General features: G+C 40.6%; 1 protein-coding gene across 1 annotated transcript in view; it reads left to right on the top strand.

The window, feature by feature from the left end:
• Positions 1-19,723, top strand: part of ZNF827 (zinc finger protein 827) — a 138,770-nt gene that overhangs the window by 26,223 nt on the left and 92,824 nt on the right. Inside the window, exons 3-4 of the mRNA XM_038400842.2 lie at positions 4,684-4,856; positions 16,237-16,717. Of these exons, the coding sequence (XP_038256770.1) occupies positions 4,684-4,856; positions 16,237-16,717 (654 nt within the window). The remainder of the gene's footprint in view (positions 1-4,683; positions 4,857-16,236; positions 16,718-19,723) is intronic.

The raw sequence follows: 19,723 nt of genomic DNA, 5'->3' as shown, positions 1-19,723 counted from the left end.
TAAAATTTTCTGCAGAAGCACGAACAAATCTCTCATGTTCATTCTTTCACAATTCTTTATCATGAAAAATAAGAAGAAAATGAACTGCTTTTTTCTAATTCTGCTCAACAAAACCCGCTTTATACTTCTTGGCCCACCCCCTCCCTCTTCCTCCTTTAGTTCTGTCAGCATTCTAAGATATAGGCCTGTTGCAAACAGTACTAGTAACAAAAGAAATCAGGAAAGAATGTGAGTAATTATGTTATTTCAATTATCAAAATAAGCAATATTTTCTTTTATACATACTGACATTTCTTTTTAAAAAAACTGCATGCATCAAATGTTCATATTTCCATGGACATCTCCATGGAATTTAGGTGTTATCTTGCTAACAATGAAATTCTGATAATTAGGATGAGGAAGCTAGTCAAAAGCCTTCACAAGATAAAAGGTTTGGGTGTTAGTTTGTTAGGGATTGTCTACATGGTGCAGTTTTAGCAGTATAGTTAAACTGATATAGTTTTGTGGGCACTTTAATTACTGTATAAACTGGGTTTTTTTCAGGTAAGCTTACGTTGCTTTGGAAGGGGTTTACATTAAATTGGAAAAAACCTCTTATACAGGAATAAGACTGTCCGCATGGGGAGTTATATTAGTGTAAATGTATTCATTTAAATTCACACCTTTAATGTTATACAGGCATAACTTTCTCACATAGACAAGCCCTTAAAGAGAGGGAATAGCAAGGATTCAGTTACATTTAATATACTACACCATTCCAAAAATGTTAATATTATCTGCTTATTTACTGCATGTGCAAAAGGCATTCACATGATTAGTTACTTGATAAGGAAGAGTAATGCAGAAGAGAAACTTTTTTGTTGTAGTAAAATCCAACTTCTATATGTTTGTCTAACGAATTGTGAATTTTTATCTGTACACCTTGGAAAAGAGAAGTGCATCTAAGTATATATGCAGTGCTGGCAATTCATAAAGTGGCTGTGATGAAGTGAAATCTCTAGCATCTACTCTGCCTCAGACACAGGAATGCTGAAAGGCAGTAATGGGAGCATGTTACCTCAGGGCCTTGGTAACCATGAAAAATCATTTCCCTTTGCTTTGTATATAAAAAATATGATCAGTTTATATGTTCTGGGCCTTCACCAACCTCAGCTGGCATCCAAACAAACTTTATCATGATAGATTAATAACAAAGATATTTGTTGAATTCCAGCTCCCTTTCTGACATTCTCATTAGTTTTTGACTGGAAAGGAATTAACCAAATGAAAATAAGGGACCAAGAAAAGCAATGAGATAGGGTATTTAGATTTTGAGGGAATCTGGTTCTCTGTAATCATTCTTTCTGCTGTAGAGACATACAGCTTGCAGAAAGAGGTCACTGTTGTGTGACTTTTGAGCAGTAGACATTACAGTACTCCTCTAAAATATTGAGTTGGGCACTTGATCATGTATATTTGCTATGAAAATAAATGTCACACATTCCTTTGATTCTTTTTTGCAGCCATGGTTTTATGGCAGTAATTCTTTTTGCAGCCACGTTTTTATGGCACTGAAAGCATAATATAATATTTCATTTTATAAAGTTTTGTCTGTTTGTGTGGGCCTTCTCTTGAGGACATGCTTGTGTTGCCAGTAAAATAAACATATTTTCCCTGAAGGCACTGATTGGTAGATTTTCCCATATATTTTATAGCTGAAGAAAGTCTGCTTCCAGTTATTATGAGTCAGCTTCTTTCATCAGCAATGAAGATATTCGTGATAGCCAATGGTCACTGAGATCAACTACTAGATATTGGAAAAAAATAAGGAGGCAATAAAGGGGGAAATATGCTTAACAGGCCTACTGCATGAAGTAAGCTCTGAGTTCATAAACTTTTTTTAGTATATAAGGAGCAATAGCACATCAGATTGTGGTCTTGTCAGATCTCGCGTGCTAACCTTAGTTAGGCCTGCTCATTACTTGGATGGGAGATGCCCAGTAAATTTCAAGGTGGTGCACGAAGAGACTGAAGTGGCAACCACTAAATCACTGTACCAGCGGTGTTATGAAACATTTTAGAGTTGGTATTGCTGTCTTTTGGATGAAATGTAAAATGAAGTCCTGAACTACGTTCCTTCTAAAGTGCATGCATGCGCAGCCATGCAGGAGGCCGCCAAGGGACGTGTACTTAATTAGCAGAGCTGCGCAGTGCACACTGCACTCAGGGGTGTGGCCACAGGTGGGCCTGGAAGATGGCAGTGGGGTGAAGTGGGAAATAGGGGGTATATGGAGGCGTGGGGTGAGGTGGAGGGTGGTGGTGGGGGAGCTCGGGGCGTGCGGGGCCGCGGCGGGACTAGACACCTCTCCCTCCCAGCTGCAGGGCTGCTGCGGCGAGGCCGGACGCCTTTCCCCTGCCAAGCCCCGGGGCTGCTGCGGTGGGGCAAGGCGCCTCTTCCTCCCCACCCCCACAGTCCTGGGACTGCTGTGGGGAGAGAAGGTTGGGGGGAGTCCTCTCTCCCTGCTGCACCCCCAGTCGGAGCCCTCACCCCCTGGACTCCAACCTTCTGCCCTAGCCCTGAGCCCCCTCCCACACTCTGAAATTCTCGGCCCCACCCCTGCTACACATCAACTCCATATTGGTGCACGTAAGAAAATTCATTCCACACATGGATGGGAAAAATTAGAGGGAACATTGGTCCTGACTCCCTGTTTAAGATCACATGCCACTTTTGCAAGAATGAGTGTTAGCCCCTATGCCGGGATCACATTCCCATTTGAGCAATAGCACTTTGCCTGGAACACCTACAACATTCTTCCTGATTTTCAGTTGGATTCAGTGAGTCTGATTCTCCTCTCACATCAGTTTTACAGTCATGTCGCTCCATAGAATTAATTGGAGTTCCTGATTTTACGTCAGTATAAGTGAGAGGCAACGCAGGCCCAGTATTCTTTGCTTCTTATGCTAAAGCATGTGTAGTGTTATAAGCAGCTCTTGTGTTCCACCCCAGAAATGGCTGCATTTTTGTGGTGGATTACACAATTCCTGTATGTTAGGAATTCTCATTGTTATCAGAAGAGTTATAGTCGCTCGCTCCAGTTCTGGTTTTGGCCTAAAGTAATGTGCAAAATTGCTGGTAAGCCACCTTGTTTACAGACCTATTATTAATGGGTTAGAAAATAGGTAGCAGAACTTGCTACATTTATTTCTGATCCCCTTCTGATGATAACCAGTTTCTCAAAAGGAGACATGATAGAAAGAAATTACTTGATGAATAAAAAATGCTACTAATATATATTTCTGTAGTTTCTCTTGCATTTGATAAAGAAATAAGGAAAGACATGAAAAAAGTGAAACACTAGCAATTATAGTGTTGGTTTCTGCTGACTTTTCAAAGATGCAATGATGGAGCAATTTAATAATATATTGAGTATGATAGAAATTCTACTCATGAAGTTTTCTGAAGCTGCAAAACACATATTGAAAATGTACTCTTTTTCTTAGGCTTGTTGATTAGGTCAGAAGGACTATGTAATCAGTCGAATTATATTTTTGTCTCCTACCAGCTAGTAGGAATTGTACTGAAACACATTACAAAATCATTCTGGAGGTTTTATTAGTTGGTTTCCAATCACAGGAAATGTTAAATTTCATGAATTCTTGCAGGTAGAAAATAGCTGATGAATACATTAGATAATGAACTGAAATAGTCTGGAAATAATTCTAAATAGCAGGATAGACACTACTAACTTCTGGATTTTCGGAAGTAATCAAACTGCCTTTTAGCAATCACAAAAATTGTCTTCTAGTTCAATGACAACACTACAGACTTCCTTGTAATGGGCCGAGGCATTTGTAGTGAGATGTCAGAATGTTTAATTGTGTCAAGTCAAAGAATCTCCTTCTCCTTTGCCTGGTGATTATTCCATACTTAGTAGATAAATTATATTTGCTTGACAAATACAAACATCTTTCCTGGGCCTTGGTTGTCATTCCCTCCTACAATGGATGATACTTTGCAAAATAGCATCCAAATGTCTAGAAAAGGGCAGTAGGTTTAATGCACTGGCAACCAGAGAAACAGGATAGAAGAATAAAAAAATCCCATGACCCTAAGATCACCTGATGACTGAAGTGGCAGCAGCATCTGCTTGAGCCATAAGTAAACAAGTTCAACAGCAGGGATTCTGAAAACACTCAGTATTGGCCTTGAGTGTGTCCGGTTTATGACGTCAGCATGGTTTATGGTTAAGAAGTGTGAATTATTCTGTATTTAATATCTTATTTTTCATTATCCATCAAATACTGGAATTCACCACTTTTAAAATCAAGAGTTAAGCATTTTTTCCCTGATCAAGTTGGCAGTGGATAGGAAATTTGGCTACCGAATGACGTTTGTGAGAAGTATAGGGCCAGGTGAGGAAGAGTAGCATCACCTATTGGCTATCCAATGAGTTTTTGAGACTTTTAACTTGATAAATGAATCTTAAATTACAGCTTTCAAGAGGGCGCATAACTAGATTAGGGAGGTTTGAATATGGAAGGAGAGGAATTGAAACCTGTGTTGGTGTTTAACCAGTACTATGTCTGTCTTTGCAGATGAAAATCTAAAGTTGTAAAATGATATTTTGGTATGTTTGAGGGGAAAGTATTCTACCAGTGGCTGTAAAGGACCTTCTCTTTTTCTTTTCTCCCTCTACCAAGCCCCAGAAGAAGAAGGAGGAAAACCTTTTCAGTGTCCAATCTGTGGGTTGGTTATAAAGAGGAAGAGTTACTGGAAACGACACATGGTGATTCATACAGGTTTAAAAAGTCATCAGTGTCCACTCTGTCCATTTCGTTGTGCACGCAAAGACAATCTCAAATCACACATGAAGGTAAGGGCAGTGTTTACTGACAATGAAGAGACTGGCTTAGTGAGCAAAAATATATAGAAAAAAACCTATCTTGTTAAAAATCACATAATTAAAAAAAATCTCATTTCCATACCTGTGGTACTAATAACATCTTATTAAAAAAGTACAAAAAGTTTTAGATTTTAAAATTTCAATTTGTTTGCCTTTTGGATTTGGTATAACTTGGGCAATGAAAACAGACTGGTCAGTTTCACCTTCTGGCTCTCCTACAATACTGTAAAGTTTGGTGTGCAGGCACTTCAGGGGAATGTTCAAAACCAAAACAATAACTGTTTTCACTGTAATACGTTTTTGTAAATGTTTTTTATTATTTATTTATACACAACTTATATTTCAAGCCTAACCTACCTGAAGGTTAAATTTCCATGTTAAACTGGCAAAAATGAACAAATTCAACCAAGAAACTTAAGGGAGAGGCAGTAAAGTGCTGCAGGGGTTAAAGAATGTGGTGTGATGGTTCTTGAGTACCATAACGTGTACTTCAGTGCATGGACACCGGATGGTGAAGTGAAGATGGGCTTTGCCTTATCCAGTCTCTATATAAAGTTACTGATCAGAACTGTTGAGTTTCTTTCATTGGCATACTTGACCTGTCATAGTAGCAGTACAATTTTTTGTTACTGTCTGAATTTGTTGTTTATAGTTATTAGCACAGATAAATACCTTTAAAGTACACAGGAAAACACTGGGCTTTTAGGCATGATTTGTACAGCAGAGGTTGGCAACTACAGCCTGTGGGCCGCATCCGGCCCGTGGGACCCTCCTGCCTGGCCCCTGAGCTCCTCGCCCAGGAGGCTAGCTCCCGGCCCCTCCCCCACAGTTCCCCCTCTCCCGCAGCCTCAGCTCACTGCGCCGCTGGCACAGTGCTCTGGGCGGCAGGGCTGCAAGCTCCTGGAGCAGCGCAGCTGCAGAGTCGCGTCCTGACCCGGTGCTCTGTGCTGCGCAGTAGTGTGGCTGGCTCCAGCCAGGAGGCGCAGCTGTAGAGCTGCCAGCCACCAGTGCTCCAGGGAAGCGGTAAGGGAGCAGGGGGGTTGGATAGAGGGCTGGTGTGGTCAGGGGATGGGGGTGTGAATAGGGGTCAGAGGGCAGGGAACAGGGGATTGAATGGGGGCAGTCAGGAAGGAGGGGGGGTTGGATGGGGCGGCAGGGGGCGGGCAGGGGTTCCGGGGGTGGTCAGGGAGAAGAGGTGGTTGGATGGGGCAGGAGTCCCAGGGGGGCAGGTCTGTCTTACCTAGAGGCTTGTCATCCTGTGTTAGAAACCCTAGGCAGGCCTCTCTTTACTGTCTCCTGCAAACAATTCTCCCTTCCCTAGAGAGCGTCACTTTTAATCCCTCTGAGAAGTCCTCTGTTTCAGCTTCCAGGGCCTTTAGGTTCTCTTTTGTTTACTTGATGGGACCCCTGTCTTGACAAGCTCTTCCGGTGAGTTTAGCAGAGGGTCAGAGGTATGACATCAACGTGAATGATTGATTGGTTCTTGCACTGTCTCTTAATTGTTGGTTGCTGGATGGCTATTTGAAGCCATTCAACTCTTTCCTGCCTGTGGGCAATCAGCCTCTCCTTGAATTATTTCTGTCTTCATACAGTAAAGCCCCCTTACAACAATCACACAAATATACAGATCATATAGTATTCTATGCAATAATGTGGTGGTGATTTTATGAAAACTTCTCTGTAACACGGATAAAAACATTAAACTGTCCAATACCATTTTTCAAAATTTGTCTTCAACAAAAATTTTCAAAGTAACAAAAAATACCAAGGAATTAATTAGGTAAAGCAGAGTCCTCAAAAAAATGTGACAGCACCAAAAATTATGTTTAGTTGTTCTACTACATATTGAGAAACATATTTTAAACAAGTCAAGCTATTCATGAGCAGAAAAATTGCAATTACATTGCCAACTAGTATGCCAGTTTTATCCCAATATCAGTTAAAACAAGGTATTTATAAATCCATAAAAGCAAAACTGTAATAGAAATTACAACTGATCCTTACCTCCTGCGACACTAGCTAGCTGTGTGCACCTTTATGATGCAGACTCTAGCTTCTGGTATCACGGTATCACAACTGAGAGTTGCAAGGTTTATATAGGTTATATTGTCTTAAAATGCTTTCAGAACCAATCTGTAACCAGTACAGTAACGGATTTATGTATGTAAGGAATATATTTAAATTCTTGGTCATAACCATTGAGACAAGTATTTATATTGCTGTGTGGTGGGTTAGGAATAAAACAAAAACTGAATTAAAATTTTTATAAATACGATTAATCCTACCACCACCACTATATGCAGACACTCTTCTCCAGCACTGGCAACATTTTGCAGAAGACTTGGTTACATCACTGCTTTCTTTAATATGTTTACACATGAGAAGTGTCCACAAACTGCCCAACCAAGGGCCACTTAGATATAAAATTACTTTAGTAGTTACTCAACACCACCCTCTAGTGTAGAGGTGGGCAAACTACAGCCCTGGGGACATCTGGCCCAGTTCCTGAGCTCCTGGCCCAGGAGGCTAGTCCCTGGCCCCTCCCCTGCAGCTACACTGCCACACGGGCAGCGCTCTGGACGATGGGGCTGCGCGCTCCTGCAGGGCAGGGAGTTTCAGGGAGCAGTCAGGGGACAGGGAGAAGGGGGCGGAGGTTCTGGGGGGGCAGGGAATGGGAAACGGGGGGGCTTAGATGGGGGTGGGGTCATGGGGGGCAGTTAGGGGACAAGGAGCAGGGCGGGGTTGGATGGCTGGAGGTTCTGAGCGGGGCAGTCAGGGGTCAGAAAGTGGGAGGGGGCGGATGGGGGCAGGGGCCAGGCTGTTTGGGGAGGCACAGCCTTCCCTACCCAGCCCTCCATACAGTTTCGCACCCTGATGTGGCCCTTGGGTCAAAAAGTTGGCCCACCCCTGCTCTAGTATCACTATGAATTAATCTGCCCTGAGGCTGGTCTCATGGAGGGTCCCACAAGGTCTCACTCTGACACCCCTTCTGCTCAATGTGTGTGTGAGGCCTTTCTGCGTCCAGATGCGATTCAAAGTTTTGATAGTGATCTTTAAAAGCCTTTATGGCTCAGATAACTTGTATCTGTAAACCTGTATTTTCCCCCCATTTCACTATAATGAGTGAGATCAACTGACATGTACTTGAACAAAGTGTTCCTAGATTTAAACCTCTGCAGGTTGGTGACGGAGTGTTCTGAGTGGAGGGCCCACAACTCTGTCATTCATTCCTCCTTTGTTCTCCTGCATATCAATATGAAGTAAAAGCCCATCAATTTTCTCTTTATATTAAGTGGGTGGGTATAGGGATGTTGTGTTAAGTTTACTCCTGGTTTGCAGGGTGAAATGTATCTACTAGGGATTAATATTGATTAACTAACTTGGTGGGGTTTAAAAAAAAACAACAATGTTCTTACACTCTCAGTCAATTGTAAGAGATGAGATGTTATAAATGAATCAACAAGTAAAATAAACTGGAGCAAATTTGCAGAACAAAAGAATGACAAAAAATAAAGTCTGTAATGGAATGGATTTGTTTGTCCATCTGCTCAGACAGGATTCCATCAAAATCCAGCCCTTTTTTTTTGTATAAGTGTGTTGAGAGATTTGTCTCTCCTGTTTTATGTTTAGTAGAGCAGGATGGCAGACAGGATTGTTCAAGGCATTAATCTATTGCAGTCATGTCACACTGTCATCAAAATCTAGGAGCCTTTTCTTAATTTTGTTTCTTACAGCAGCATAGCCTTGAGTCACAGTACCTTTAACCTCCTCTAGAATTATAGATGTTGTGCACCTTTTTTCAGACTTCCATTTTTAGTTAGGGATTCTAAGTTTTGATTTTTATTAGTGATATGTAGGTGTTTGTTTATGGCATTTTTTTTTCCCGTTTCATTTCTTAGAAAATCAGTTTTGATAGCTTTCTGTTAACTATCTCATGCTAATGAGTTTGGACCAGAATACAACACTGCAAGGAGCAGAGCACTTCTGGTGTCTTGACTCCAGCTATAGAGCATGTGGCTACAGGGTATTGGGCTGATTCTAACCCTGACCGTGTTTAGATTTATACCTATCTTTTGGATAAAGACTTTATCCAAGAAGGACCCCTTTCCGCTGCCAACTTGCAACTGTTGGCAAGGAAGTGAAAGGCAGGAAGGAAAAATACCCACAGGTGCCTTTCGAAAACAAGGGAGGCTGAGAGAATATTGTCATTTAGGGCACACGTATTTTTATGTTTAATAGTTGTATGACATTTGGATTCCATAATCATACCCATAGAAAAACCTAAAATAGATTCAGTACAGAAATGTAAAACTAAAATTTGTTTTTATTCACCTGGGATGGGACAAAAATCATATTCATAACCCAAAGTTTCAGTCCTTACGCTTGGGCCTTTGGAAGGCCTATCAAGCCTGCTCCAAGGAACTCAGGACTCATTTCTGGTACTGCAACATGCTTTAAACTGGTGCTACAACTGTGGAAAGTGATGTTGATCAGCATAAGGGTGGAACAAAGAGGATTTCTGAAGGAAAAAAAAATTTAAGAATAAAAAAGCAAGATGACAGTTTTTGAGCCCTACCCTGTCTGAGTTTAATATACAACAGGAATTTATTTCCTAATTTAAAAAGAGATTATGTACTTATTTTGAAGTGGCAAAATGTAATATAAGAGAGAGTGATAATCTGGGAAGAAAATCTCAGTTTTTTCAATTTCCCCTCGTAGGTAAGTATGGATGAAATTCACCTCAGAACACTGCTGCAGGCTTCAGTCACCCAGCTTCCGGCCACTCCGTATCTATGGAGCATGCACATACCAGTACGCAGCTTCCTGCTCCACTTCCAACACTACTTGCAGAGGGATTGGTTAAGATCACAAAGTTATGCTCCAGAAGAGCAACTGGGTATCCGCATAAGGATTTAAGAAGAAGCATATGGCCAAAAATAAGTATAAGTGTCTATATAATAATACAAGAATCTTAAAGCAAAAGTAGGGGTGAACTCGATTGCCTGGCAATTGAAGTGCACCTTGACACAGTGGACATAGTAAACATGGCTGAATCGCTGTAGAATAACCAAAAAAACAAACAAACCCCAATAATCTGTATTACATGGGTATAAACTATTCAGAAAACACGGATAAGTAGAATTATACCCAACTAAAGATTCTGTGTGAAGAGGACCATACTGTGGAATCTGTAAAAATCCCATGCCATAAGAATAGAAATATATTAGCCTCCTGATTAGAAAATGGATACTGAATGCACAACATTAAACAATAGCAAAGCAGCAGCTAAGTCTAATATGATAATAAATGGATGACTTCAAAGATCTGTATATAAACTGGTCAATTGCCACATTAGAACAAGATAAAGAGAAGAAATTTGATACCTTGAATTATTTTTTTTTCCTGGAACAGCTAGTCACTTGAGCACACAGGCAGAGAGGCTAGTCTCAATTTAGTCTAAATAATACAAAGGAGTTGGTTCAAGAAGTAACTTTTGTTGAATTGCTCATTAAGAGTGGCCCCAGTGTAAGTAAAGTCAACATCCTTAGGGGAAGGATCATACCAAAACTAGCATGGTTTAATGGGTTTGGCATCCACCTCTCATGAGTGCCCCTCTGGTTGGGTGTGTCCACAGTCTTTAAACCAGTTCTGGCCCTGGTATGGGGCCATGTCCCCAGGGCTTCCTCCCTGGAGACACTATCTTCCTGCAGCCTCCCTAGGCTCAGTCCCTACTCAGTTTCCGCAGCCAGCCAGGCGCTCCTTCATTGCTCCCCTGGTCCCTGCTAGCAAGCTGCCTTTAGCTCAGTCCTAGCAGCCAGCCATGAGCCTCTCGCTGTCCCTGTCCCTACTTAGCTGTCCATGATCATGCTTCTTTTTCAGCCAAACACACAGCCATTTCTTCTCCAGCTCTAAGCCACTTTTCCTCTGTTCTGCATCTCCTTTTATATGGCCCTCCTGGGCCTTGATTGGCTGTTTCCCCTGCAGCCACTCTAGCCTGCCTGGAGGACCTCTCCACTGCTCCATTCCTTGGATGGGTGTGGCAGAACCCTAAGACCTCCAGCAAGGGGCCTTTGGGCCTGGTCCACCCCATCACACATGGTAACACTAAACTTTAGAAAGGACAGGTGTTTTTGTTTTAAGGAGGCGGCTTGTGAGGAAAAAATGCCCTAAATGAAAAAAGAAAATTATAATTTTTGGTCTTAGCATAGTGACTTCTCAAGCATATCCTTACAAGGCCTGAAAAGCATGCATATCACTAAACAAAAATGGAAGCAGGAAGGCAGAGTGGAAGGCAGAGTGGAAGGCAGAGAGAAATATGGTTAAATTGCAAGATTCAAGAAGGTATTTTAGCCAATTATGTCCCTCCAGAAAATGGTTATCCATCCCAAACGAAACCAATAGTAAGTAAAGAGCATAAACTATGGCAGCTAAATTATCAGATAGTAAGTAGGAGGTCAGAAATAAAAATGTTTTTGGCTATTTACTCTTTAAATTCTAAGTGTATTAGACTCAGGACGTCTATGAAAGAATTGGTGGGTCCACTTGACTGCCAAGGAGTTAAGGGAACAATTAAGGAGGATAATGATGTTTCACAGAAACTAAAGGTTGTCTTTGCATCAGAATTCACCACACTGGGAAGATACTTCAGAGCTACTCTTTACAAGTAATAAAGATGAGACACTGTCAGAGGCTGAGATGCCAAAAGAAGTAGTTCTGGAACAAGTAGATAAATGTATAGAACAATGAGTGACCTGCACCAGGTGATGTACACCCAAAAGTTCTGAAGTAATTTAAAAATAAAGTGACAAAACTGCTGAGAAAAATGTCTCTTATTAAAATCAGCCAGTAGACTGAAAGATTGCAAATCTTGAACCTGTCTTTAAAAAGACACGAGGGGTTGATCCTGCAAATCACAGACCAATACAAGAGAAACTGATTAAAACGATAAAAATAGAACACCTTGAATAACATGATCTGATAGGGGTACATGGCTTCTGTAAAGGAAAATCATATTCTCATATACTGGGAAACTTTGAGTGTGTCATCAGAATAATGGATAAAGGAGATTCAGTTGAGATAATTAATTTGGCCTTTAAAAAAGCCTTTGGCAAAGTCCCTCACCAAGAGGCTGTCAAGAAAATTAAGTAGTTGTGGAGTGAGGGGTAAAGTACTATCACAGATTAGAAACTGGTTAAGAGACAGTAAAACAACAGTTAGGAATATATTAATCAGTGTGAAGTATGACAAGAGGTTAACTGCAGATTTCTCTATACTTGGACTAGTAGTGTTTGATCTATTTAGTAATGGTCTAGAAAAAGGAGTGAACTGGTAAAATTGCAGATGACGCAACATTACTTAGGAGTGTCAAGACTAGGAGGAATTGAGAAGATCTTCAGAAGGCCTAAAAAATCTAGGTGATTAGTCAGTACAATGGCAAGTGAAATCATTGTTGATAAATGCAAGGGCATGCTTATTAGAAGGAACAATTTAAACTAGTCATGCACATTCAGGAAGAATACCTGAGTATCACTGTAGACAGCTGAATGAAAACATCTTCTCATTGTGCAGTAGTGGTTAAAAGAGCAAACAAAATGTTTGAATGTATGTAGAATGGGACAGCAGCAATACTGAAAATACTATGATGCCATTATTTAAATAGATTGCATGCTCTCGCCTGTAATTCTGTATTCAGTTCTGCTCAATCAAAAAACTATATCAGAGATGCAAGAGGTTCAAAAACAGGCAACAAAATGATTAGCAGGATGGTAAGAACTTCCTGTGAAGAAAGGGACTGAAAAGAATTAAATTGCTTAGATTAGAGAGGAGACGACAAGATTGAAGTAATGAATGTGATGGAGACGGTAAATCGAGCTTCTTTTTATTCTTTCTTGTAATATGAGAACAAGAAGACACTGAATTCAGCTGGCAGAAACAAATTTAAAACTGAGGAAAAGGAAATATTTTAACCCTCACCTAACTGGGACCAATTCTGCAAACATGCACATGCTAAAGTTTAAGTGAGTAGATCCATTGAAGCCAATGGGACTTACTAGCATGCTTCAGGTTAACTGATGCAAAAGTCATTTCAGGATCATGGCCTGAGCCTTTATAACCCATTGCCACAGGAAGTCATTTCAGACCAAGGACACTGCAGGATTAAAACAAAGTTTAGACAACTATACAGACAAGGAGAACATCCATAGTTACGTTAAATAGGATTTTTTTAAAAAAAGGTCCTTATGCTCCAAGGCATAAACTCAATAGGATTTAGGAAGAAACTTGCCATATAGACATGTTATATTATAGCTATCCACTACAGGGTTTATTGCTTCTCCCTGTGAAACATCTGGAAGTAGTCATTATCTGAGAGAGGAGACTGGACAACTGTAGATGGACCCATCCAATGTGTCAATAACTACGTTCTTTCCTGCAGTCAAGGACCAGGAAGTGAATGACAGTTAAAATCCCTTTAAATGAAAATTATCATTTTCTGTTTTTATCATTATTTGTTTTCAAACCAATTTAATAATTGAAATTTTTAAAATATTACTATAGGCGTGCTAGCCAGTGCTCTGGAAACTAGTTTCATCCATTTCCTATGGTTTAAACAGGAATCCCTGAATTTGGATCCAGTGAGCAAGAATTTTTCCTTTTTTATTTATTGTATAATCTGCAAAATTGTAATCTAACGTGCATTTTGTTTCAAACTAAAGCAAGTCATGATCAGCTGGGTGATGTTGCTGTTGTGACCTGTCACAAGAGAAATCCAAAATGGACAGACCTGTCACCTCTCTCTGAACTCTGGAAACTGCAGAGATGGCATTCTGAGCCCCTGGGAAAAGAAACTGGGCTTCCACACAAACTTTGCCACCTGTCAGCAGCAGTGGCTTTGACAGCCTTAAAAGGAGTCATATTTATGACATCGGTCCTCTGGCAGAAGTGGTTAAATATGGGCGCTGGAAGACATTGATTGGTGGGGATCCTAAAGATGCAGCCTGGCACATAGGAAATCAGTGGGTGTAGCAGATAAAGTTGGCATGCTGAAGGTGCTTGCAACTGTTAGCACATCTCAGTGCCATGTGATAAAGAAGAAAGTCACTTCTATATCACAATATTTCCAGTAGTACAGATAATTAATTTTGTTGACGTTTCATTACAAATTCTTATTATTTATGATATATTATACAAATGTTCTGCTGTAAGTGGGGGGGGTTGTTTTAAAACCCACTTTGGGTGATATAAGGACTGGGCTTCAGCATTAGCTCTTAATATCTTAATTTTTGTTAGCTGCAACTTTTAACATCTTAAGATTATTTTTGGCTGTAAATACCCACATTTCTATCACATTGAGAATGTCATTTTGTAAACTCGGTGCAACAAGGATTATATTATACTGAGCGTACAGCACATACACAATGAGACCTGATCCTGTTTGGGGCATTTGGGTGCTGCTGCAGTAAAAATCTTAGCAGCATCAATGAAACGTACTTTCACTGAATGCAGAAGGGCTAAATGGCAAGCAAGATTTTGATTGCTTCGCTAACCTTACATCTCTGCAGGCCTGAGTTCAAATCCTGTGTAGGTCACAAGTGAAAATGAGTGTGTTTATCTCAGCTGCGTGCCATTTTGTCCAGATTATACAATCGCCAAACAGAGTGGAACAAATTTACATCTCTAGCAGTATTTGTAAAAGGAATGCCCAGCGCTGGAATAGCATGGTTGCTAGAGTCTGAATGTAGAGTGCATTGGGAAAGTTTGCTAGCATTATGCTTAGGGCCCTACCAAATTCATGGTCCATTTTGGTCAATTTCACAGTCATAAGATTTTTTTAAATCACAAATTTCATGATTTCAGCTATTATAATCAGAAATTTCAAGGTGTTGTAATTTTAGGGGTCCTGATCCACAAAGGAATTGTGGGTGTGGGTGGGGGGGGTTGCAAGGTTATTGTAAGGGCGGGTGGTTGTGGTACTGCTACCCTTACTTCTGCCTTGCTGCTGGAGAGCGGCAGCTGCTGGCCGGGAATCCAGCTCTGAAGGCAGAGCTGCCGCAAGCAGCAGCGCAGAAGTAAGAATGGCATGGTATGGTATTGCCAACCTTACTTCTGTGATGCTGTCTGCAGAGCTGGGCCATCAGTCAGCATCCACCACTATCCGGATGCCCAGCTCTGAAGGCAGCAGCGCAGAAGTAAGAGTGGCATGGTATGGCATTGCCACCCTTACTTCCACGCTGCAGCTGGCAGGGTGCTGCCTTCAGAGCTTGGTGCCCGGCTAACAGCCACCACTCTCCAGCTGCCCAGCTCTGAAGGCAACACAGAAGAAAGGGGGGCAATACTCTGATCCCCCTAAAATAACCTTGTGACCCCCCTGCAACTCCCTTTTGGGTCAGGCCCCTCAATTTGAGAAACGCTGGTCTCTCCTGTGAAATCTATATAGTATAGGGTAAAAGCACACAAAAGACCAGATTTCACGGTCCCTGACACATTTTTCATGGCCATGAATTTGGTAGGGCCCTAATTACGCTTGTTCCCTCCCTGTCATGAATACTAAATTAATTTACAAATTAGAGAGAGTGTGTGTGTACATACACAAATGGTAGCTCCCAAAGGCCATAGTTGGGAATGGAGTCCCATTGTACTGGGCAGTGTACAAACACACAGGAAGACATGATCCCTGTGTGAAAGAACTTGTAGTCTAAAAATATGGAAGAAAATGTTCACCAAGATATGTTCACCTGATAAATCAGAATGTGATGCAAATACTTTGTCTCATGTCATAATAGAATCTTTCATTTTCTGCTAGAATTCATTCTCAACAAACTATTTCAGTGACTATAAACAAGAACTGTGTTTTTCTCATAATGGAGGATTAATGTGGGACCTAAATTGTTTACAGCATTTGTTATACAAGTTAGCATTTTCAAGGTTTACATTGAAACATCATTATTTACAGAATGTTATAGGCATAACGCTCAACAAAATACACAATAAATAAGGTTCTTGTCCAAGAACCAGCTGCCTGTCTGAATTGAGGAGTCAGAATTTTATACGATAGGCATTACAGCCAGGTCATAAAGGTTGATTCGTACAAAAAGGACCTCCAGTTTTTATGGTGCAGAAACAGGACATATCTGGTTTTTGAACTGGGTTCAGAACTTGTTCTTTGCTGCCTAGGCGGTGCCATACTATTTTTATTAGAAATTGATCTTTTAGCAAGAGTCTTGTAATGACATGTTCACTAATGAGTTGACGTATTTATAAAAATGTGTGTGAGAAAGATATAGAAGAGACCGTTAGAATATTTTTATAACATTTTCTTTAAATGTATGTTTGTTTTCAACCATATAATCAGGTTCATCAGCACCAGGACAGGGGAGAAACCTTCCAATGCCAGTTATGCCCTTTCACATCCTCACGCCACTTCAGCCTGAAACTCCACATGCGTTGCCATCAGCACTTCCTCAGGGCAGAAGCCAAAGTGAAGGAGGAAATCCCAGAAACTGAAGTCAAGGGATCGCCACAGCTAAATAATGATTCCTGCCCTGGGCAACAGAGGGAAAGAGGATCTGAGCTTACAGGGACAGCATCTGTGTCTAAATCACTTGAGGTGGCTGGGCAGGCCAGTGCTGGTGTCCCACCTTTAGTAGTAAAGGAAGAACCCAAAGATGACAACAGCATCTCAGCTACATCCTTTGCTTTCAGCACCGTTGACAGAGCCACCAACAACACAAAGCTGAAAGACTCCTCTGACTATGTGGCCAATACAGCCTCAGCACTATTCAGCCAGGACATCTCTGTCAAGATGGCATCAGACTTTCTCATGAAGTTGTCAGGTAACTGAACGGCAGGCAACAGCTGCTGCTCCTCCTCCAACCTTAAGACCCCCCTCTGTTCTGCGTTCACTAATTCTTGGAATTGCCATACGTTTTTGCTTTTTTTTTCACTGACTTAAAAAAAATAACAATTTCCTGTTTATTTTTTGGGAGGTCGCACCTAATTATTATATTAGAGAGCTGGGAATAGGAACTCCAGATTCTGTTGTTGAGTCAATGTGATCATATACAAGTCCTCTTGGGCACGATTTTCAGAAATGCTGAGCAGCCACAATTGCAGCTGAAGTCAATCAGAGCTATTGTTGCCCAGCATCTCTGAAAATCTAGCCTTTAATCTTCCTCGGCCTTTTACCATCTCTTAAATGGGGCTTATAATGCTTGACCCCACTTCACGGAGGTATGTGAGGCCTAGTTAATCAGTGTTAATAAAGAATGGAAGATGTTACTTCATTTTATTGATTATTATCATCAAAACGTTGGTAGCCTAAGAAGTACTTGAAGAACTTCTGAAAACCTTTGTTTTTAATTGAAATCCTTATTTAATGCATACCACGCTTCTATTTTTTCCCCCTCCATTGGAGAGTTGCCTGAATAATAATTTTATGAAATGGAGTATATGTGCCTAGGGAGAATCTGTTGTATTTTTTGTCTTCTATTGTTGGTTTGACTGAACATTTCAGTTTTGGGAATATGCCAGAGGTGGGGGAGGGGCATCATTAGCTAAACATCTTCAAAGGTTGGGCTTGAAAATTTAAAGGAGGGGAAGGGGGAAAATGGTTGATAGAGAATCAGTTCTGTCTTACATGGAAATGGCAGTCTCCAAGGTGATTTCCATATACCATTTCTGCCCTTTGGAGGTTAACAATACCCTTTTAAATGGAGACTAACTGGTTACTGCATTCCTTTACATGGAATGTGACTTGCATTTCAGTAAATGTCATTGCCAGGTGAACCAGAGGATCAAGGTCTGGCCAATGTCCTTTTGCTCAGTGACAATTCAGTCTTGTCTTTTGCAATGGCTTAATGTCCTCATCTGCCCCAGATCTTTGTACCTCTGGGAGTATGTAGACTCTTACCTGGGAACACAGGATGGAATGAAGAGAGCTGGAAAATAAAGTCTGAGGGTTCGTAGAGCCAACCCAACACAAAACAAAAGGGAGAGGAAAAGAGGAATGAGAAGTCAGGGATGGGAATAGAAAACAGCTCTCATTATGTTTCAAAAGAAGCTCTGGAAACTTCTGGATTTTAGAAGTATATATTGATGGTTTTTTCCATTTTTGTTATGGGAAAAACATTTTTTGTTTGTTTGGACCTTATTTTGTTGTTGCTGTTGAGTTTCAAACTTAATCCATAGAAAAAGCCCATTTGTTGTTGTGGTTCTGACTGGTTTAGATTAGTGTTGCTTAAGAGCATGTTATGCAGTCGGTGGCTCTCTAGACCTCAGCTGGACTGCACTGTAGATAATAGAGCTCATGATGGCTGCTTAGAGCATGAATTGAGATCAGAAAGCAAGAGGCGAAAAAGCCTGATAACTGGGGGAAAAAAAACCCCACAACATTTTGATCTGTTGTTTTTCATGTAACAGTTGATGGGGAGCTGTTTACAGTTTGGCAGACAGTCATGTTTTCAATGATTGATCTGTTGGCATCAGAAAAAGGATACAAATGTACATTATTCATGCAAAAAGACCCATGCAGTTATTTTATGGTGACTTACTAAAGGTCCTGAAACCTGACTTGTATGCACTGTTACCTAGCAACATGCTATAAAGTCACTTGGGGAGTGAGATGTATCTGTAATTTTGTGTGTGTGCATATTTGGATGAAAATGTACTGCCACCGTCACCAAGTTTACTATATAAGAAAAGCTATGTTAAAGGGGAAGGAATGTATTTTCCAAAGGGGTTGATATTTTGAAACATAATTTGTAATACTATATGTTTAGTTGGTGCTATTCCCTCTGTAATATGCATGGCTATATAGCAGTAGTAGTGCTCTTTTATTTAGCAGGTCTTGATAAATATTAGCTGTGTTTTTTCTGTTTCCAGGTTTTTCAGTTAGTGTACTGAATTCAGTCCCTTTGATTAGTTTCTTATAATGACACTATTAACTCTCAGCCCTTAACTTTTCAAGAATATAAATCTTTTGACTTCTCAAATAGCATGTGACAGACTCTTTCCAGAGAAATTGTCAGGCTAGATATGACTCTTTAGTTTGTTTCAACTTTTCTGAAATAGAAGATGTAAACCAATTCAGCAATTTTAAAGTCCAAAACATTAAAAAACAAAACAAAAACCAACCCTGAAATACTTTCCCGATTTTATCATTCAGAGTCAAAACAGTTTAATTTAGAAAGATACTTGCAAGGTGTGTGTGCTAGTGCTTCCTAGTGTTCTATTGTAAATGAGGCTGGTCTACAGATTTTATTTGGTTAGGGGTATAGGACTGGAAGGGACCTGTTGGGTCATCAAGTCCTGTCCCCAGCTGTTGCAGGGAACCCAGTCATAGAATCCTATTCACAAACTTATCAAGCTCTATCTTAAAACTAAGGTTGTTTGCCCTGACTACTCCTATCAAAAGTTTGTACTAGAACTCCTCTGATAGTTAGAAACCCTCCTCTCATTTCCAGCCTAAATTTATTCATAGCCAGTTTATATCCATTTGTTCTTGTGCCAGCATTGTCCTTTAGCTGAAATAGCTCATCTCGCTCCCTGGTAGTTACTCCTCCCCACAATGTATTTATAGAATCATGTCAATCATGTCCCCTCTGAGCCATCTTTTTGGCTAGGTTAAATTAACCAAGCCCTTTTACTCTCCCATCAGAAAATAGGCTCCCTAATCATCCTAGTAGATCTTCTCTGCACCTGTTCCAGTTCAAATTCAACTTTCTGGTAAACATTGGTGAGCAGAATTGTACACAATATTTTAGGTGAGGTGTCACAGATCCACAGGTCCAGTGCTCTGGAACTGCTTTGGAGCAATCCCTGGGAGGACCCCTTCAATGTGC

Source organism: Dermochelys coriacea, chromosome 4, assembly GCF_009764565.3.
Source record: "Dermochelys coriacea isolate rDerCor1 chromosome 4, rDerCor1.pri.v4, whole genome shotgun sequence".
Taxonomy (NCBI): domain Eukaryota; kingdom Metazoa; phylum Chordata; order Testudines; family Dermochelyidae; genus Dermochelys; species Dermochelys coriacea.
Note: the sequence above shows the minus strand (reverse complement) of the source record. Positions and strands in the feature narration are given on the sequence as shown.